This window comes from Mus musculus, chromosome 11, assembly GCF_000001635.26.
Source record: "Mus musculus strain C57BL/6J chromosome 11, GRCm38.p6 C57BL/6J".
NCBI lineage: Eukaryota > Metazoa > Chordata > Mammalia > Rodentia > Muridae > Mus > Mus musculus.
In genome coordinates, this window is record NC_000077.6 from 62,202,003 (window position 1) to 62,223,991 (window position 21,989).

A 21,989-nucleotide genomic window follows, 5' to 3' on the forward strand; every position below is an offset into this window, starting at 1 on the left:
CATATATTTTGTCTAGGGGGTGGGGATTAGCAATATTTTTATTAAATCTTTCATACAATTTCATACAATGCATTTTGAACATTTACCACCCTCTCACACTTATCCCATAACCATTCTTTCCGCCTTCCGACCCAACTTTGAGCTTGTTTTTCCTAGTTAGGTTTCTGTTGCTATGATAAAGGCCATGACCAAAGGCACCTTGGCGAGGAAAGGGTTTATTTGGCTTAGGCTTCCACAGCACAGCCCATCATCCCAGGAAGTCAGGACAGGGGCTGAAGCAGAGGCTGCAGTGGAGCACTGCCTATCTGCTCGCTCCTGCCTTCTTATATAATCCAGGACCACCTGCTCCAGGGTGGCACTACCTACATTGAGCTGGGCTCTCCTACATCAATCATTAATAAAAAAAAAATGCCCTACAGACTTGTCTATAGGCAGGCTCATAGAGGCATTATCACAACAGTGCTTCCTCCTTCCAGATACCACTAGTTATGTGTCAAATTGATTTAAACAACAACAACTATCAGATCTCCTTGTCCTTGTCCCCCTACTCCTTCACCTCCCCCTCCCTCTCCCTAACCTTCTCCTCTTTCTCCCTTCCTCTTTCCCTTCCCTTCCCTCTCCCCATGGAATCCAATTTGTGTTGCCCAGCTCCTCTTGGAGATGGGGCCTGCCTGGGTTCAGTCCACATACCACTGATCACATCATTAAAGAAAACTGACTCTCTCTCTCCCAGCAGCTGTCAGTCCTGGTAGCTGTTTAGCTAGTGGTGGGATTTCATGGCTGCATTCTACCACTACCCCATTCTAGATTTTTTTTTTTTTTTTTGGCTGGAGCTTGAGAAGATCTTATCCATACTCTCACAATTGCTGAGTTCATATGTGTGACTACCCTGTTGTCAGGGAAACATTGTTTTCTTAATGTTATCAACCACCGCTGAGTCTTGCAATCTTTTTACCCCCTTCTTCCATGAGGCTCCCTGAGCTTAAAGGTAGAGTATGATATGTGTAGCACTAAGTACTCCATGGGTTCTTATTCTCTGCACATTGACCAGTTCCTCAACTGGTCTCTGTGTTAATTGCCATCTCTTGCAATGGGGAGCTTCTCTGATAAGGATCAGGAGATGCTTTGATCCATGGGTATAGTAATACGCCATTAGGCGTGTTTTAATACTGTGTCCATTTAGCAGAATAATGGTTTCGGGTTCCCTAAGGCCTGTGACCTATCCAGCCTCAGGTTCTTGTTCTCTAAAACAGGGTTAGGTATGGCTTCCATCTATGGAGTGGGCTGTAGAGCTAATCAGAAGGTGGTTGGTTGCTTCTAAAACATCTCTGCCACTATTGAATCAGCAGGTGTATCTTGTCAGGACAGCCATTTATTGTAGTTTTCAGGTTCACAACTGGATGAGAAAGGTGTTTGCTTTTCTCTTCCGAAGGCATGCCTTACCACTTCCAGTTGAGTGCCAGCTTGATTTCTCCAAGTTCTGTGACTCAAGTATGTGGTGTCTTCAGCAGTAGGGTTTAATGTCAAGTTCTGGAATATAACCAAGGGCATTGGCAGTAGCCTATATATAATGAATGCTTTGGGATCTGTGTGACCCTATTTCTGGCCAAGATTTAAACTATACCACAGTTGCCTGCCCACCACCACCCCCCCCAGGATAAATCTTCAGGGGACTAAGATCTCTATCCTAAAAAGCTCTTTTTTTAAAAAAATAACAGGGCTGGCTAGATGGCTCAATGGGTAAGAGCACTGACTGCTCTTCTGAAGGTCCTGAGTTCAAATCCCAGCAACCACATGGTGGCTCACAACCACCCATAATGAGATCTGATGCCCTCTTCTGGTGTGTCTGAAGACAGCTACAGAGTACCTATTTATGATAATAAATAAATTTTGGGGCTGGAGTGAACAGCAAGTGGGGCCGACTGGAGTGCGGGGTTGACCGGAGTGAGCAGTCCTAAAATTCAATTCCCAACAACCACATGAAGGTTACAAGCATATGTACAGCTACAGTTTACTTATATACATAAATAAATAAATCTTTAAAAAGAAAAAATAACAATAAAAACAACGTCTGAACTATGAAGCTACAGTTTTGGACAAGAGATGATTTAGTGAATGACTGGCTTTGGCCCTTTTATTTTAAATGGCCACACAGATTAGAAATGCAGGTAGGCTGAGGTGTCTCCTTTGAATCTGATGCTCAGGAGAAATCCTTATTACAAAGGGTCATCCCCTTACCCGTAGAGGCAAGCGTGTCCACAGTGAATGAGCAGCAAAGAATTGAGAGAAGTTGGAACATAATGGAGCAGAAGGAAAGGAATTTATCCAAGAGGATCAGGACACACTCAGCCTGACCTTTATCATCTGAAGCTGTGCTCCTGAAGTCTCACCCTTAACCCATGAGGCCATTGGCTTGGGATCTCAGACTTCAAACCCTTGTCCCCAATACTATTATGATGTTTATGTAAGTGGCCAGATGAGAACTTTCGGGAATCGTTTCTCTCTGTCCACTGTGTGGCTCCTGGGATAGAACTTAAGTAGTCAGGTCTGACTGCAAGCACCCTTAACCCACTGCACCAACTCCTCAGCCCCTGGGCGTCTTTAAAGTTTGAATCTTTGGAAAGATAGCCTTGTTAGTTCTCACGGTGTGCCAAGCAGCAACCCCAACCAGTGGCCTGCCCTGCGAGAGGAGCCTCATTCCCCACTGAAGGAGTGATCCTTGCTTCTCCTCTGTGATAGCAGGGAGACCACTGAGGCTTCGCTCACCCCTGGGAAGCTGCTCTAGTTAAGGAAGGAGATATAGAGCAAAAGCAATTGTTGCTTGGGTGCCATGCTCTTGTTTTGTCTGGTCTGCTTGTTGTTGGGTTATATATAGTTATGGTGATGGTGATGGTAATAATAGTAAAGGTAATGATGGTGGTAGTGGTGGTGATGATGATGGTGATGGACACAGTGGTGGTGGTGGTGATGTTGATAATAGTAGTGATGATGATGGTGGTTTTGATGATGGAGATAGTAGTGATGATGGTGGTGGTGATGATTGTGATGATTGTTCTTCCTTGGCCAGTAAGTCTGGGAAATGCTGGATATACAATGCTTATCTGGGGAGTAATTTGAAATAAGATTTATATTAGGCCTTAAAGGCTCCCTATGGGGATAAGCAAGAATTCCCATGGTCTTATCTTCCCCTACACAAATACCTGTGAGTGGATGTGGGCCACAACTGGTCATGCCTGTTACCAAAGTTAAGCAACACCCCAAGGAAATGTAGTTTATTATGTTGCATCATCCAAACCCAAAGATAGATACCTACAGCATATTGTCTGACTCGTGTCCTTGATGGTACAGTGTGGGTTAACACTGCATTTACTCTCTCCACAGAACATTGATATCACCAATTTCAGCAGCAGCTGGAGTGATGGGCTGGCCCTCTGTGCTCTGCTGCACACCTACCTGCCTGCCCACATCCCATACCAGGAATTGAACAGTCAGGAGAAAGTAAGTCATGGCCTGGGCCACCCCACTTCTCTAGGAGAGCCAAGAGAACTTCTGTGGCATTACTGGGTGGGTAGGAGAGGCTTAATAGAGATGGGGTGGACACAGGAAGGGCTCAGGGGCAGGATGTGACTGCAGTGTGGGATCCTTTTCTCAGCAAATATGTCTCAGCTGCCCTTCTCATTGCATGCACTTTGCTATCAAGAAAAGCAGTGAATGCCGGGTGTTGTGCCGCATGCCTTTAATCCCAGCACTCGGGAGGCAGAGGCAGGAGGATTTCTGAGTTCAAGGCCAGCCTGGTCTACAAAGTGAGTTCCAGGACAGCCAGGGCTACACAGAGAAACCCTGTCTCGGAAAAAAAAACAAAACAAAACAAAAAAAACCAGCTGTGAATGCTAGTCAACTGTAGTTGCTGAGAGGATCCTATTACCCAATTTCTAGAGAAACCTCTCGTTCATCTGTTACCTTCATCTTGTAAAGTCTTTTCCAGTGTGAGGATGGAGGAAAGAGGGATAGCAGAATTCCCTTCTTGTCTCTTAAAGGAACTCCACTTTTTCCTATTAAGCTGGTTGGATTAGGCCCACCCACATTCCAGAGAGTCATCAGCTTTATGAAAAGCCCATCACTGTAAATGTTAGAATCACCTAACTATGTAGACCAGGCTGGCCTCTAACTCACAGAGATATGCCTACCTCTGCCTCCTGCATCTTGGGTCAAAGTTGTGTGTCACTGTGCCTTGCCTAATCTCACTCTGTAAATACCTTCCTAGAGGGCTGACAAGATGCCTCAGTGGATAAAGGCATTGCTCCCAAACTTGACAACCTCCATTTAATAACCAGGATCCACAGGGTGGAAAGAGAGAAGCACCTCACACAAGTTGTCCTCTGATCTCCACACACGAGCGTGCACACACACACACACACACACACACACAAATAACCATCACATAATATCTTATAGGACTGGCAATAGAATGGCAGAAGCAGTGATCCAGCATGTAGCAGACCCTGGGTTAAATTTCTAGCATGGAAAATGTAATTGTTTTCAAAGCATTTCCATGTGGGGTGCTATGTAAACTGTGAAACAGGCTGAGTACGACCATGTGACGTTTAGGAGGAAAGATACGCAGTGCATCATGTTAAGTCTGAGATGTCTAAAATAGTCAAGTGTTAAGTTAGGAGGCAAACAGAAAATATGAAGTTCAGATTGGAAGTCAGAGCTATAAGAATGGATGTGGGAGCCGGGCGGTGGTGCCACACGCCTTTAGTCCCAGCAGTTGGGAGGCAGAGGCAGGTGGATTTCTGAGTTCGAGGCCAGCCTGGTCTACAAAGTGAGTTCCAGGACAGCCAGGGCTACACAGAAAAACTCTGTTTTGAAAAAACAAAAAACAAACAAACAATGGATGTGGGGGAAATTAGAGAAGATCTGTGCTTTGTGGTGGGACTTCCCTAGATGAAGCAGCATTCTGCCAGTGCACTGTCCAATGATGTTGGAAGGGTAGACACAGATGGTGTACTAAGCTGTAAAACTGAAGATCAGCCAGTTCCCTTGATCCTAAGAGAACTATCCTAAGCAACTTTCATAATTATAGCAAATAACTGAGACTCTGTATGTTATAAAGAAAAGAAGTTTATTTAAAGCTTTGAATGCTGAAAATGTAAAATTGAGGCAGTCACATCTGTTTGGCCTCTCATGAAGGCCTCATGATAGGAAATATTACAGCAGTGAGACATGGGCAGAAGAGAGGCACAGGGTGAGCCCAGAAGCCAGAGAGATTCAGAGGCCAAGTGTGCTCTTATAATAATTTGCTCTCACAGGAAGTAATCAGTGTCTCACAAGAACTACATTGATCTCTTCAGAGAATAAGATTCCCAGTCTCCTGCATTATCCATATCCTAAAGGTTCCATTAGTTCATATGCTGCTGGTCAAGCTTTCAGCTCTTGAACCTTCTGGGACACACTCAAGCCCTGCCCACAGCACAAGAGAAGCACGGAGTGGAGAATGATCCAGCAGAGGGAACTAGAAGGAGGCCATCAGCCATTGCAGAGGCTGAGGCACAGCAGGACATCTGACTGTGACCTAGGTGGCATTCCCTCCCCACCCCTACTGATTCTCCACTCCCCTCTGACGTGATGTTACAAAATAATTATGTAAATAGTGAGCATAGCAAACTTCAAAATAATCAACAGTCCCTCCAAAAATGGCAGCAAGTTAAACTTAAGCACCTACACACCCACACAACCTAAAACCTGAGTCTTCCTGGAAGTGAATTGTTTATCTGTAGTCAACAGGCCTAGCTTCTTTGACCTTGAATCAATTCAGATCTGTCTGAAAAGAATGGGCCTGTGAGTGTTTGCTCTCACACTTAGTATCATGAGCATTGCTTCCTGGTGACCAAAACCTCACCCTGAATCCCTGAAGTTCCTGCATCAGGCACCTTGCCAGCTGCTCAGGAGCATCAGGGCAGGCTGGCATCAGTATTCCCATTCTTGTCACTGTTATAGGATAGGGGCCCCTGGTTCCCACACATCTGGCTGAGTTTCTTTTTCTAGATCTTTGCTGATGTCATCAAAGAGTGTCAGTGGTGAAGGACCACTATGAGATGGAGAGTCAGTGTCACACACCAGGGGTGTCACGCTCAGATCTGTTTGGCTTCACAGCTCCCTGCCAACTCTAGTTGAGCTTGAGTTCCAACATCTAGGACTCTGTCAGTCACCCCTGGACCACTACTCCCCAAAGAAATATCTGGCTTCACCCTGGCTATACCCTAAGGGGAGAATCAATGGCTACAGCTCAGGGTATGACAAACAGGGGTGGGATATACCAAGAGGCCAGATTCATCCATTACGGAGGAATGTTGTTAAAATCATGTGTCAACAGAAGCCCATCAATACAAACAACATCAACTGAACATGCGTGGAACTTTTGATGAGGATAATTTCCCTGAGACATTAGTAGCACTGGGCAGAAAGGACATGTTTGATATTGGGCTTCAAAGGGAATATGGCTACCACAGGCCCTCCTGGATAGGTGAACATGGTCCAGACTCTGCCCTGCAGTCTTATGTACTCAGTATGAGGGTATTCCACAACCACCAAAAAGGGTACTAGGAGAAACAGACTGTTTGTAAGAATCCACTAAAATTGAAATATAAAAATAGTATGATAAAGGCTTTGGGCTCCATGGTAGATAGAGCCCAGGGTGTCTTTGTGAGTGAGGGCCTGGACTTCATCTCCAGCACCAAAGAAAATTAATTAATTCAGAATTAAAAATAAGAACTGGGCACAGTGGTGCATCCCATAAACCCAGCGCTTGGGAGGTAAAGATAGGAAGATCAGGAGTTCAGAATCATCGTTAGCTACATAATAAGGTCAAGGCTAGACTGGGCTACATGAGCCCGTGCCTTAAATAAACAAGGATATCTTGTATGGTATTAAATGGATATTCAGTGGCAGGGTGTACATTACAGTAGGTGCAAGGTGTGGGTGAGGTATTTTGCTTTCACTGGAAATAGTCTTCAGATATCGGCTTGTGCAAGCTCTTCCAAGAGGCCCAGAGCCAGGTTGTAGAGTAGAGAGTGATTATGTTGGCATCTGAAATCTAATATGAGTGTGAATCAGATCCTTTCTCCCACTTATTTACAGAAAGACATTGTGCCAGTATGATCCTACCAGCCAAGCTGGGGACCAACCAAGTTCTGCATCAGATAGAAACAGGTTGCCCTGAAGTGGAAGGTCCCAGGCTCACACCACCCCACACACAGGGCAGGCACTGAGGAATTGCCTCTCTTCCACTGAAGCACAGCTCATGGCCTGAGGACAATGGCTCTCCTCCGTCCGCCTCACTGGGCACACACTCTTCTGCTCTCTGGCCTCAGCACAGCATCACAGCAGTGTGCAGTGAGAGGGTATTAAGATAGTTACCCCTGGGCATGGGTGTCCTGTTAACATCAAAATAAGCAAAAATAATTTTTATGACTACCACCACCACCACAACAAAAATCTCCCCTGACAAGTTCTATGTAATGCCATTTCAGAGCATTTTGAGGCAATTTTCCAAGATGGACTATTTATTCCGTGCTCAGTTTCTACTTAGAAAACATATTTTTATCTGAATCATACTAGAATCTTAGCAGAATTCTAATTAAAATGTTTGGTTTAGAAATGCCTTCTCTTTAGACCTTATTAGTAACCTAATAATACAAATTAAAACAATAAAATACCATGTTTAGCCTGACACATTTGGCAGATAAAGACACAGGAAGAAAAAGAACATGATTATAGGAGCTGCCTTCTTAGGAAGTAGTTTGGCATTACAATCACATGAGCCGTAAGAATTGCTCATAGCTCAGCTTCCTCAGCAATGTAACCTAAAAGCTGGCCTAAGCAAAGGGACTTAGAGTAAGAGCAAAGCAAACATTAGCACCAAAATAGGGATTGCTCTTCTAGCATGGGCTGGAAGGACCCATTACTGGGTCTGCTCAGCAGAGCAGAGCAGTGTCTCAGAAATAAGGGTGCATTTGCCAGTCATTGCCCATTAGTCTCCCTGGGTGTCAAGGACAAAGGCCGGTGGACTGGGCAGTCTCACCACTGAGCAGCAGCTTCCCCCGGGCTAGGAAAAAGCACAGACGAGTCTGCTTTTCCTCTGATGAAGTTTATACAGCAGCACTGACTTCAGTGTCAAGGCACCTTTTGGCCCAGAGCCTAATGTTTAGACAGGGCACAGTGAAGACCATGGGAAAATGGAAACACAGAAAGTTATGTGTAAGTGACCTGGAACTCGTGGATTCCAGTGATCTTATTCCCTTAGCTGCTTAAAGAGCTGTGGGCACAAATGCACACCTAGCTTATATATAAACTTTGAATGTGACTGGAAAAGTGCTTACCTAGCATACACAACACCTGGGTTCAATCCCTAGAGCTAGGGAAGAAGAAAAAACCTAAATATATCAAATTGCAAAATTATGCGTGAACATACTTCTCAATTATACTTAAAATATCTAGTTAAATTTCTAAAACTTAATGGCTTTACTATGAATTATTGAGGTGGGACTGCACGACAAGTAATTGAGATTATATGTACAGAGATGTCAGAGAAGGCCAGGAAGAGTCTGAAAACAAAGCAGGAGACAGCTGCTCGAGTTTACAAGAGAATTATTTTCAGCCTAGAATTCTCGGTACCACCACTATTAACCAAGCATGATGGTAAAAAATGATTTTTCTGTATGGATGCATCTGGAACATGTTTCTCCTTGAGAGGTTCTGGGAGGTCCTCGGGGTACAAAGATTTCGTTGGATAATAATAGTGACTAAGAGCTTCAGAATTTGACAAGTAGGAAGTGAGCAGTAGTCCAAGGACACCTGTATCAAACGTGAGGCAGACCCTCTGTGTGAGGACCGGAGCAACGGGCTTCGAGGAGGGTGTTAGAAACTTCACACAAACCCAAAATGAGTAAGAAACCAGATGCTAAGGGACAGTTCTCCAGTAAGAGAAGTCTGGAGCCAGCAGAACCTATAGGGGGAAAGCAAACGGCAGAAGAAGGATTGGAACCAAATCTCAACAAGTTGCCCTCTGACCATCATAGGCCAGCCATGGTGCACACACACACCTAAGTAAAAATTTCAAAATAAATAGTGGTGTAAGATTACAGTCAGCAAGAGATCACTATAGAAGATAAAGACAGACTAGAAAGCGCTTCTCTGGAGGACTCAGATTGAGGGAGGGAACAGTTTTTTATTTGGCTGTATTTAACTACCTTCAGGTATGGCTTTCATAATTTTATTAAGATCAGGTCTCACTATGTAGCCCTAGGCAATCCTCCTGCCTAAGCTGGAAGTGCATCGATGCCGCACCCAGCTTGATTATCATTTGTGACATAGCCCTGTGGGAAAAAACAAAATGCAGCAGAATGTGGTGAATGTTACAAAGCTCGAAAAGCCACAAAGCAACAAAAAGTTTGTCTCTAGTCATGTGTCAGCCAATGTCATTTTCCCAGTGGTAGCTGTAACATGTTAGCCTTTCCTTCCTGAGGCAGAGCGGGTCTGCATGGTTGGCTTGGGGCTACTTGTTTTGTGCAGTGAGTACTCTGTAGCGTGTCACCTGCAGTCCCTTCTCTCAGCCATTCTCATTGTCTTCCTTAATACAGAAAAGGAATCTCCTGTTGGCATTTGAAGCCGCGCAGAGTGTAGGCATCAACCCCAGCCTGGTAAGTGTCCTCCTGTGGATCCTTTTTATGTTCCTTCCTCTCCATGAGAAAACCTCCTGCTGCCCACTGAACACGATGCTCAGATCCACTTGCTGATCTGTTACTCACGATCCCTAGTATAAAGTTATCCAGTGGGTCTGAATGCAAGTTAGACTCAGGGTTTTTGTTTGTATCTTTGTTTGTTGTATTATTATTATTATCATTATTATTATTACTTTGTGTTTGTGGGTGTTTTGCCTGAATGTGTATGTGTGCACTCCATATGTGCCAGGTGACCTTGTAGGCCAAAAAAGGATATGGTATCACCTAAAACTAGAATTACCGCTGACTGTGAGCCACCCTGGTGGCACCCTGAGTGCCACCAGGAAGGTTACAAAGATACTAGAAATGAGCATTTGGAGTGAGAAGCACACAGATGCGTTGCTAAACTAGTTAGACACAGCAAGAGAAGCTGGTGGATGGGACGTGAGCAGGAGACTACCCAAAAGATCAAGTAGACAATAAAGGATGGGAAAACAGTAGAGAACTTGTCATTATTTAATGTCCGTTTACTTTCTACAATGGGGAAGCCAACAAACTCAGTGAGTCGGAGGCCAGCCTAGACCACATGAAACCCTGTGGGCTTAAGAAACAGTACTGAGTGGTAACCAATCTAGAATCAACCTTTGGGCTTCGTATGTACAACAACAGCAAAAATCTGATTTCCGCAACTGCTAATCACCTTTCTATTCTTGAAACTAAATTGAAACTTCTTATATAATCTTTCAACAGAACTTGGCCAAAGGTTGTTAATTATGATTGCCACTATTTTGATTGGGTGTAATTTAGAAATGACAGATATACCAGGCAGTTGTCATGCACACCATTAATACCAGCAGTCAGGAGGCAGAGGCAGGTGAATCTCTGTAGACCAAGGCCAGTCTGGTCTCCAAAGCAAGAAACCTTGTCTCGGAAAAACTAAAAAACAAACAACAACAACAACAACAAAACAGCCAAGTATAAGCCAGTGCATTGTGCATGTGTGTGTAGCAGGGCTGGCTTGGGTATCACTGTGTAGAATGACCTTGAATTTCTGACCCTCTTGCCTCTACTTCCCAAGTGCTGTGTCTTGAGGCATGTACCACACCTTGATTGGCCCAAGTTCTTTGATGTTGTTTTAAAGTACCTACAAGCAGGGGTGGAGGGAGCCAATCAGGAAAACGAAGGCTGGAATAGCAGTGAGTTACAAGTGCACAGCTCCCAGGGGTGGGAGGAGTCAGGGAATGAGAAGGGAAAGGGGCTGTGGACCAAGCAGTCCTGTGGGTGCTGATGACCGGTGTGAATCTGATGAACAACGGACAGTGTTGTAGAAATAACACTATTCTTCAAATGTTAGATATAAGTATTTTCTCTAAACCTTCCTCAAAAAGTAGAACACTATTTAAGAAATAGAAGCCAGCTGAAGAGGGGGCTCAGCACTTGAGGGTTCTACTGTTGCAGTGGACCAGAATTTGGTTCCCAGCAACCATGTTGGACAGCGCACAACTGCCCATAACTTCAGTTCCAAGGAATCTGATCTGACACCTGCCCGTTTTGGCCTCGGCAGTCACTGCACCACTGTTCAGAAGCCCACACTCAAACACATAAGTACACCTAATTAAAAATAATAAAAATAAGTCTTAGGTAAAACAGATAAGCAAGATCCCTTCAGAGTGAAGCTCTGTAGTGTGCACCAAGCTTTAGAACGGGTTCCTGCTCAACTACCATGACACGGACGCCTTAAGTGCACATCGCAGTCCTACAGAACAAATGGGCAGACGCTCTTGGCACCACTGTCATTACTGCAGAGCCACCGTGCTGTGTCCTCCAGGACTGACAGACTGTGGCTTGGTGAGGGTTCACTGTGGCCTTAGTCATTTAGTCCAGGACACGCTGCTCTCTCAGGGCATGTGCAGGATAGTCACTGCCCAAGACAAAACTCCCCAAAGCAAGAACTCCAAGAGCCTTCCCCTTGGTCTTTCTAAACATCCGTGAGTCCGGTAAGTGATGTCAGTTGCTTTTTATAAGTTTTACCGTCTTAATTACTTTAAGTGGTATGAAGCACCTTCACTTTGTGGTGCAATCCTTGCCACCCTCCCCCTGTAGAATTCTTATCTTGCAAAATCGAAACTCTGAGTCTGTTAAACATTAATCCCTCAGCCTGGTGGCCACTGTTCTTTTCTTAGACTCTGAGAAATCACCTATTTTAGATACCCTGTGTAGGTATATTTACTGTACCATTTCTGTCTCACGTTTGGCTTATGTGACATAGTATAAGGTCCTCAAAACTCATCTTTAGAAGCTCCTCCCTCTTAAGGTAAATCACAGTTCTGCCACATGCTGCTCATCCCTTCATCCGTTACTGGACACTAGGGTACCACTATAGTTTGGCTCTGAGAGAAAATGCTTCTGTGAGCCTGGATGCAAAGGTACCTTCTCTTTTTATTACTGAAGGCCCTGAGAACAGTGCTAGGCCATAGACTGTCAGTAGCCAGTATGTCTGAGCAGATGAATAAAATATGACACATTTCTGGTGGATTTTTTTAAAGATTCATTTATTTTTATTTTATGTATATGAATATTTTGCCTGCATGTGTGTGTGTATACCACATACATGCCAGGTGCCCTGTGGGTGTTGGGAACGTAACTGAGATCCTCTGGAAGAGCAGCCAGTGCTCTTGACCACTGATCCATCCCTCCAGCCCCTGTGATATATTTCTAATGTTCTTGATTAAGTTCATTACCACCAAGGTACTAAGGTTCTTAACCAGTATTTTCAAAGTCAAATTCATTTTCATTCTGGCTGGGGAATTTTTGTGTTCCATTTTATTCTGTCTGCTGTAGCCCACTAATTAGGTCCTTAAGCCATGATAATCCATCCCTAAATTATTGACACCAAACCACATGGGAGAAGCATATCTTTGCTTCAGAGTTAACATACCGGTATAAGTGTCTAGCACACAGGTGCAGGAATACCACTGAAGTCGCCTCTTCTCTTGAGGGACCGACTAACCAATGCCTTTAGCAAAAAGCATTAAGCAGGGGAAGAAAATATCTTCTAAATTTAATTCTACCTGGAGCTCCTTTTTATTTCCTGTTCAAAAAATGCTTCCATTCACATGTGTGGTAGCAGACACAGATGCAGACAGAACACCCATAATATACAATACAACAACAACAAAAGTACCTCCAGTATCTTCCTCTTGTCAGGAACTGCCCCGTGAGCCAGAAAGACGGCTCAGGAGTAAAGGTACTTGCCACCAAGCCTGATGACCTCAGTTCAATCACTGGAATCCACATGATAGAAGGAACAAGTTGTTCTCTGCCCTCCGCAGGTATGGCATGAGATGCACATGTAAACACACACACACACACACACACACACACACACACACACACACAGAGAGAGAGAGAGAGAGAGAGAGAGAGAGAGAGAGAGAGAGAGTGAATATCTTCTAATAGATCATACCAATTACTCATAAATGACACGACCATTTTATTTTGTGTTAGAGTGCTTTGTCCCCTGCCTGTGGCAATTGTCATGTTTAGATCTCTGTTCTTATGGCACCTGTCTCCTTTGAGTGTTTTGCTTTGTTGTGGGAATGAGTCTTTAAGAAGGAGTTCACTGCATAGCCAAGGCTGTCCTTGAACTCCTGAACCTCCTGCCTAACTCTCCAGAGTGCTGAGATCAGGACTGCATGACCACAGCCCTCTCTGTTGTTTTAACGTGAGTTTCTCTGTTGGAACACTATGCTGGGCAGTTCTCTTTGTTGCTGGCCAGTCATCTTCCTAGGTCTGGTGTCTTTGTTTCTTTCTAAATCTGATTGTTGTCTTATTGTTGAATTTTAAAAGGTGTGTGTGTGTGTGTGTGTGTGTGTGTGTGTGTGTGTGTGTTTTGCTGGATACAAGTCCTTATTAGACTTGATTTTCAGATATTACCTCTCAGTCTGAGAGTTTCTTTTCATTCTTTTAACAAATCTTTCTGAGAGTAAGGTTTTTTAATTCTGACCCAGTTTATCAGTTGTTTTCTTTCATGGTCAAGCTTTGATGTAGTTAAAAGATCATCACCCAACCCAGGTCACAAACTCATATTTGCTCTTGTATTTTCTTCTAGAGCTTTCAAAAGTCTTCCTTGTGGTCCCTGATTGGTTTTTATGTGAGCTGTGACGTATGCACTAATTTGCTTGTTTGTGTGTTTGTTTTATGTATGACCATTCAGTCCAGTCCCAGGTATGAGGAGAACACTGTAATCCTACCCAGAGCTGAAATATCCCCACTTTGTTGTTCTTCTAGACTGTTTGATATTTTTTTATATTTATAAATTTTAGAACATTAGTTAATATCTACCCAAAATTAAGATTTACTGGGATTTTTATTGGAATTATATTATATGTATATATCAAACTGGGAATAATTAATAATCTTACAATGTTATCATTTAACTCATAAACACATAATTCATGTCCACTCATTGAGATATTTGGTCTCTACAATGTTTTATCACGTTCTGCAGCTAGAATGTGTGTATATAATGTTAGATTTGAGCTTTAAAACTACAAATTGAAGAGCCGGACGTGGTGGTGCACGCCTTTAATCCCAGCACTTGGGAGGCAGAGGCAGGTGGATTTCTGAGTTCGAGGCCAGCCTGGTCTACAAAGTGAGCTCCAGGACAGCCCAGGCTACACAGAGAAACCCTGTCTCGAAAAACCAAAAAAAAAAAAAAAAAAAATCCCAGTTTTTCCTTTCTGGCACGAAGGAAGGTAACTGAGGTCTGTGGGACAGTGTCATGGACTCTTGTCAACCTTGGGTGTAGAGTTGTTTTTCAGTTTCTACAGTCCAGACATCTGCAAAGCTGGCTTTATCATTTCCTTTGTAGTCTGCATGCCTTTTTATTTCTTTTTCATGCCTTATTATATTAGCTAAATTTTCAATGACTGTATTATGCATGACAAATAAGAGAGTCCATCTTTGTCTTATTCTTGATTTGAGGGAAGAGCATTGTCTTACCCAGTTACATATGATGCTAGCTGTTGTGTTTGGGGTACATACCCTATATTGTGAATCTTTTTACCATGAATGTATTCTGAAGCTTGTTGGTCATGGTTTTTTCTCAGTGTTACTATGATGAATTACATTGACTTAAAAGCATCAAACCAGTGATACTTTGCAAAGCCTCACTGAATTATGATATATTCTACTTTATAGATGAATGAATTCGGTTTACTAATTTTTTTCAATTTACCAGTAGTTTTATGTCTATTTATCTGAGAAACTGATTTTCAGGTGTTTTTTGTTTGCTTGTTTGTTTGTTTTTCTTTGTTTGTTTTTGCAGTGTCTGATAGTAGGTTAATCTGACTTCTCAAGATGAGTTGAGAAATATTTCCTCATCTTCTGTTCTTTGAGACTAAAAAAAAAAATGGTATTAGTTCTTCCACGTATGTTTGGTAAAATTATATGGACCTGAGTTTACCATTACATTAATTTAAGCAAATATTGCAATTATTACTAAGACAACCTACCTTCCTCTTCTTGAATTGTACAAAACACTTCTTTAGAGGTTTTCAGATATAATGTTAATAATCTATCAAAATATTTTTGATTCAGTAATTGCTGGTATGAAATGTTCTTAGTGAAACTGTGACTAGTAACTGTACTGTGAAGTTTTCTGAAACTGAAGACACTTTCCTTTACAGCAGAGGTTCACAATTTAGGGGTCATGACTCCTTTGGCAAACCTCTATCTCCAAAAATACTTACAATTCTTTAAATTAGCAGAATCACATTTATGAAGTAGCAATAAAATAAGTTTATGGTTGGGGGTCACCATCATTTTATGGTTGGGGGTCACCACAACATGAAGGGTATTGAAGGGTCACAGCATCAGGAAGGTTGAGAAACACTGCTTGTCTACACAGGAAAGCTTGCTGTCTCTCTCGAGTTTGTAGGCGTAGTCAGAGCTCCTCTGCCTGCAGTCAGCACAGTTTCTAGCCTGTGTCCATGCTGTCATTAGCAACTCCTGCTTCAAGACTTCATTTTTCTAGTTCTAAAAACTGTTCTGGGCAGAACTGTGTAGAAGGCCCCACTTGTTCCCTTTGTACCCTTCCCCATAGATGGTGACATGCTGATGGTTTCAGTGTGACTAAAGAGCAGAGCAGGAGGGAAATGCTCAGATGTTGAGTCAGTGGCTGATGGACAGCTGTGTGTCACGGCCCGGAGCAGATGTGCTCAGCTCAGCCTCTTTCCCCATTGTCTCTGTTTCTGGCTTATGTTGTGTTACACACACAAAAGACTACACATCTAGTCCACAGTTAATAATTAAACATGGGCTGAGAGCCTGGCAGAGTGGCCACCCCGGCACCCAGCCTTCTCGCCTGTCTCATCACGCTTTGGCCTGGCCTCGTACATGCTTGTTCAGTGAACTTGAAGAATGAGCCCCCAAAAGGAGTAAATTAATAAAATTAGATAACTAGCTTCCCCCTCCCCAATTACTGAACTAGCAGAAAGAGAGAAAGGAAGGGAGGGAGGGAGGGAGGGAGGGAGGGAGGGAGGGAGGGAGGGAGGGAGGAAGGAAAGAAAGAAAGAAAGAAAGAAAGAAAGAAAGAAAGAAAGAAAGAAAGAAAGAAAGAAAGAAGGAAAGAAAGAAAGAAGGAAAGAAGGAAAGAAGGAAAGAAGGAAAGAAGGAAAGAAGGAAAGAAATGTGAGAGTCAGGTATTAAATAGTAATAACATTAGTAAGGCACCTGGTTGAAATTGACTCAAGGCATCTGACAATCGCTCCAGGAAGTAACTTGACTGAAAGAGATAACACTACCCATGTAAAGTGCAACTCTGGAAGCAAAGGGAAACTACAGAAGTGCACACTCACTCAAGTACAGCAGTGTGGGAGAATGTCCATTGGAAAGGCACGGAATAGTGAGGACATGTCCACTGTGGGAGCCTAGAAAACTGGACCTACATTCATATGCACCACTGCTGCTTCCTCCTCCTCCTCCTCCTCCTCCTCTTCCTCCTCCTCTTCTTCCTCTTCCTCTTCTTCCTCCTCCCTCCTCCTTCCTTCTTCTCCCTCCACCTCCTTCTCCTCCTCCTCCTTCTTCATCTGTTTTGTTTTGTTGGTTTGGGTTTTGGTTGTTTTGGGTTTTAGTTTTTAACACAGAGTTTCTTTGTGTAGCCCTGGCTGTCCTGGAACTCTCTGTGTAGATCAGACTAGCTTGGTACTCCCCCTGCCTCTGCCTCCCTGGAACTAAAGTGTTGGGATTAAAGGTGTGTTCCACCACCATCTGCTTCAACGATTTTCTAGAGTAAAAGTCTGGGTGACTATAAAGAATTATAATGGTGTTTAAAGATGAAAAAATTAGGAATTATGTCTTTGGTCTTTGGAAGGGACACACCGACCAGGCAAGCTGCTGAAGAGCCTAACTTAGCACTTTAGCATGGCCTGTGTGTGCCTGTACCTTGACTCCTGGTGGTAGAGGGTTTCTGGTCCGTACCAACCCTGACCTGTATCAGAGTCCCTTTTGTAAAAAGAGGTTTGAGACATCCCTTTGCTGACTTCCTTTCCCTCGCAGGAGCTCAGTGAGATGCTGTACACGGACCGGCCTGACTGGCAGAGCGTGATGCAGTATGTGGCCCAGATCTACAAGTACTTTGAGACATAAACAGACCCACTGGCTGCTGCTTGACCTCAAGTTAGTCCTGGACGCGCCTGCTCACCGTCCATCACACCTGCTATGCCCACCACCTCACCACCTGGATTTCCAAGGAAAGCTCAAGCCAAGTGGGCCAGCACTCCATCGAGAGGCAGAGCTGCCTCTTCCATGCCCCACCATGCGGACCAGAGGCAACATGCCTGGAGCCTATGTTCAGCAACCCTTGCTCCCAGTGGGGAGTTTCTAGAGAGGCAGCCCCACTCCTCACACGCTGGGTCCCCAAACCCAGGCCCTCTTCTGTGAGATTCCACAATGGGAAGTTTCTAGAGAGGCAGCCCACTCCTCACATGCTGGGTCCCCAATCCCAGGCCCTCTTCTGTGAGATTCCAGTGTTGCCAGTCCCTTGTGCAGCCCACACGTGCTCTACGTGCTGACACCAGCCCTTCACTCTCCATGTCTCTTCTCCTTCCCCCCTTCACTAACACTGCTCTGGCCTTGCTTCAGTCAAAACTCTGTCCTTAGCAACTACCTGCCCCAAAATAAAGCAGCACCCCACAGAACAGAAAAACAAACGCAGCTTTTGCCTCTTAGCCACCTAGCAGCACACTGACTAGGGAAATAGTTTGCTCAGCTCTGTGTAACTGAGGACTTAATTACACTGCATAGGTCTCACTGTCCCCATTTGATTCCTCGAGTGTGCAAAGGAGCCTTTGGTGCCTTGCTGATGGTCCACGGGAGGCCAGCTGGCGTGCACATGAACCACACAGCCTGAGTACAGGTCTGGTGTCTTGGCTAATGGAACCATGACCGTTGTCCACATCACCTTCTGCCCTGCTATTTATTTACAGTCCCATTCACACACACATCTGCCTAATATGTGGGACTCAACAGAAGTCCCTGACGCGTGTGAAGCAGCCTGTGCTGGTGAGCTCCTTGCACATTTGAACAGTCCAACAGGGTGGGAAGGCAGAAATAGAAACTGCGTTTTAGTTCCAGACAGAGTTGGTTCTTAGCACTTGTTGGACCTTTTACATTTGCCTAATGATAAAAGCTATGAGAACAGTCACACTTTCCCCTGATATCCTGCTGCTTCTCTGAGAAACAGCGCCCCTTCTTCCCCTCCCCCCTCCCCCCTCCCACCCCCACCCCTGAGTACTCGGGCTCATTGGCTCTAGAGTCTAGGAGCTCCTTGCTACTTTTCTCCGTCAAATAAATGTGCACTTCATAGCAAATGAGGATGCCCCTTTCTCAGACAGTTGGGTGTGCACAAACACCCATTATTGTTCTAAGTGCCAAATAGCCCTGTGCTGGTCCTTTGAGAAAGGACCATGTCCACAGCAACCCCTGAGAATAACCACCATAGTTCTAGTGAATCTCTGCCTGCTTATCTGAGCCACCCTGCTGGCCCGGTCTGTATCCTTGGAGGACCTGAGTTCTGTCCCTCCCTCCAGTCCATCCCTCTGATGGGTGGCAGCTGGGTGCAGCAGCGCTGATTCTCAAACTGTTGTAGCCTCTTGGGGCCACAGGCTCCACCTTCAGGCTCTATCTGTAGTTCTTGGCTGTGGCTCCATCCAGTTCCCCTGGGACTCCTAGCAACTGCATGCCTGACCCTCCAATCAGGTGAGTCAGAATAACTGGAACCTAGCAAAGATGGAGTCTGCAGATTCTCACAGTTCTCCAGAACTGGTGGACAGCCATGCAGAGGGGCAAGACACTCCCCCGCCCCCGCAGCCCCCTGTGCTCCCCACAGGAGCTCCTGAGCAGTAGTCAGCTGTGAAATGGGCCCCTTCATCTCCAGGTGGAAGTCTAGGGCTCAGAACCTCCTTTCTGATGAATGTGTTGCTCAGAAAGCTAGGACTTGTGCTGCGTCAGCACTGGCTGTGTTGATGTCATTGAGGACAGCCCTCACTGTCTCTGGACTTCTGCTCTGCCCAGCGGGGAGAGGGAAGTGCTGTCCCACACATCTAGGTCCTGGTTCCCCACGGGTGATCTCCAGCTATGTAGGGGAGGCCACAGTTAAGGCTTGTAGTTCAGTCTGTCTCTGGCTCTTGTCAGGGTGCTGTCTAGACATTTAGGAGCTCTCAGCAGAGCAGGCTCCATGCCAGTCACTGAACACCTTACAGTTCCTTGTAAGTGTAGGCACTTTGGGGCCCAGCCTCCCTGTGATTGGAATCCAGTTTGCCTAAGACTGGCCAGCCACATGTTCTTGTCTTTATTTTCCTTTGACTTTCTCCTGATTACTACACTTCTTGCCAGGGATGTAGAAGAGAAATGAGATCATTCCCAGTAGAAACAGGTACTGCTGGTGATGGGGGTGAGGCAGAGGGCAGGCAGATAGCACTCTGCTCTGGCGCTCTGACATGGTACCACACTGCTGCATGTGGAGGTTCAGGGTCTGGGAAGAGCTCCAGGGTACAAAAGGGAATATGGAAAACTGACCAGCTAAGAATACCAGCACAGCCGGTGCCTTACATTTTCTCCGGTTTTATTGGGGTGTTTGGGGGTGGGTTTGTTTGTTTATTTGTTTGCTTTGCGTTGGGGATTTTATGAAACAGAATCTCATGGCTGGTCTTGAATGCCTGATCTTCCTGCCTCTGCCTCCCAGGTGCTGAGATTAGACACCATGCCCGGCTTTGGTACTTTGTGGTTTTGCTGTGGTTTTGTTTGTCTTGTGCTTCTTTACTAACTATCATTTGGAGGTTGTCAAAAGCCTCCATGGCCGTGTGTTTCCCCTCTGCCCTCAGCTAAGCACAAGAGAGACCTGCAGAATGCAAGACCTTGAGAAGTTAAACCATGTGGGGAAGCCCGTGGTTTTCTGTGCTGAGTGGTGTCTGAGCTGATGACAGGTGACAGTGCTGAGGCCACACCGACAGGGACAGGGTCCGAGGAACGGCCCTCTCCTCAGTCCCTTCTCACTTTAGCATCCGAGTTTGTCCTTAGTTCTCATTCTTCATCCAGTTGCTCCTCAGCTTTTGTAGGGCATCCAGAATTCAAGCCATGGCTGGGAGAGAGAAAGCCATGTCCTGCCAAGCACGGTGCCCCTGCCTATGACTTCAGCTATTCTGGAGATGGAAGCAGGAGAGTCAGCTGAGCCTGGGGATTTGGTACTAGTCTGGCAAAAGAGACCCTGAGAGGGAGTGGGGCTGTCCCAAAGCAATCGGCCTTCTAGCAGTAATGACTATCTGGAGTATTCTCTTCCCATCTCCCACGAGCACCAGACACATGCCAGTCTCACTGGCCAGTAGAAATGGAGAACTGAGACCCTTAGAGACAAACCCACTCACCAAATCTAGCAGTTTCTAAGTATCCCAGTTAGAGATGCACCACTACCAACACAAATGAAAGCGGGAACCACCAGCCATCTGAAGAGAAGTGTTCCCAGCACCCACTTACGGCCCTGGACATCTAGCCCTCTGATTGAGGTTGGAGTTCTGGGACACCCTGAGTAGCTCACTGACTATCACTACATTAGTTGAATGCACTTGATACATTGTGGCCTCCTTTCTGTCAAGAGCACACTAGATAGCACCAAGCACTGCCCAAGTGTGACATACTATTCGAGGTGAACAGAGCTCATAATGGAAGTGTAAGGTGTGCCGCTGTGTAATATTTCTAATAAATATATTTTGTTTCTGCCTCAGTTCTTTCACCTGGTGACATTTATCCGAATTTTTTTCAAAGCACCAAACTTGCTTTGAGTCTGCTGACAGCCAGCATCGCCCTGCATGCTCCCGGTCCCTTCCCAGCCTCCCCTGCAGCTCTTCTACAGGTCGTGCCTCTGCCCTTCCCATCTGCAGCTGTCTTGCTGTGGATATAAGCTGTCAGATGAATTCCAGCACCAGGATGCTACCAAGCTGTGCAAATGTGCTTAAGATGGGAAGTGGGCTGCCTGGACCCCAGAAAACACACACAGTGTTGTAGAAAGTTATGACAAGCTTAAAGAGGCAAGTAAATAAAAAAATATAATTAGTAGAGATGCCAGTGGCACCTGGAAGCCACAGATGAGGAAGGCCACCCTAGAATCTTCATTCCTATTTCCTTTCAAGTGAGCCCCACAGCCTGGCCTTTTCCTGAGGACCTCCACAACTGCTCAGGGTAACAGTCGCTGATACGACTTAACAAACATTGGGCCAGCCTCAGGGCTACCACTTCCCTCTCAGTCTAAAGGGACAGGAAAAGTTGTGCCAAGAGATACCCAGTCTTGTTTGCTTCACATCTGATTGTCCTGTGCATCCTAAGTGCCAGTTGCCTTGGGCTGTGTACACGTGTGCATCCCTGCTGGCTCATGCACGTGCATAGTAGGCCTTTCACAGCTGCCCAGTGTCTCCCCACTTGGGAATTATCTCCATAGCAGCTGGCTTTGGAAGCTTATCACACAGGTTCTATCCTATGAACCTGGCTCTCTACATGAATGATGTAAGTACCATCCGTAGGCATTCCATGAGTGGGCCACCTTTGCACATGCAATTTACAGGAAGGGTAAACTGGTTTTGAAGTGGCCACCTGGTAGCACTGAACCCCAGGGCATCTTCCTTTCTGACCCCAGATTTCCCGTACAGCTATCTCGGGTGGTTTCTGTTGTCACAACACATACAATCCTACAAACCGCGTACTTTATAAAAAATA

The 21,989-nt window shown here is 45.1% G+C and overlaps 1 protein-coding gene across 5 annotated transcripts in view; it reads left to right on the forward strand.

The window, feature by feature from the left end:
• The window catches only part of Specc1 (sperm antigen with calponin homology and coiled-coil domains 1), a 266,251-nt gene extending 245,240 nt beyond the window's left edge, over positions 1–21,011 (forward strand). For 3 of the 5 annotated variants that reach the window (XM_011249106.3, XM_006533656.3, XM_030246108.1), the window contains 3 exons: positions 3,382–3,498; positions 9,642–9,701; positions 17,283–21,003. In XM_011249106.3, coding sequence (XP_011247408.1) covers positions 3,382–3,498; positions 9,642–9,701; positions 17,283–17,372 — 267 coding nt within the window. In that variant the 3' untranslated portion in view covers positions 17,373–21,003. Of the gene's footprint in view, positions 1–3,381; positions 3,499–9,641; positions 9,702–17,282 lie in introns of all 5 variants that reach the window. The other 2 variants (NM_001281818.1, NM_001029936.3) reach the window with 1 other exon arrangement.
• The last annotated feature ends 978 nt before the right edge of the window (positions 21,012–21,989 follow it).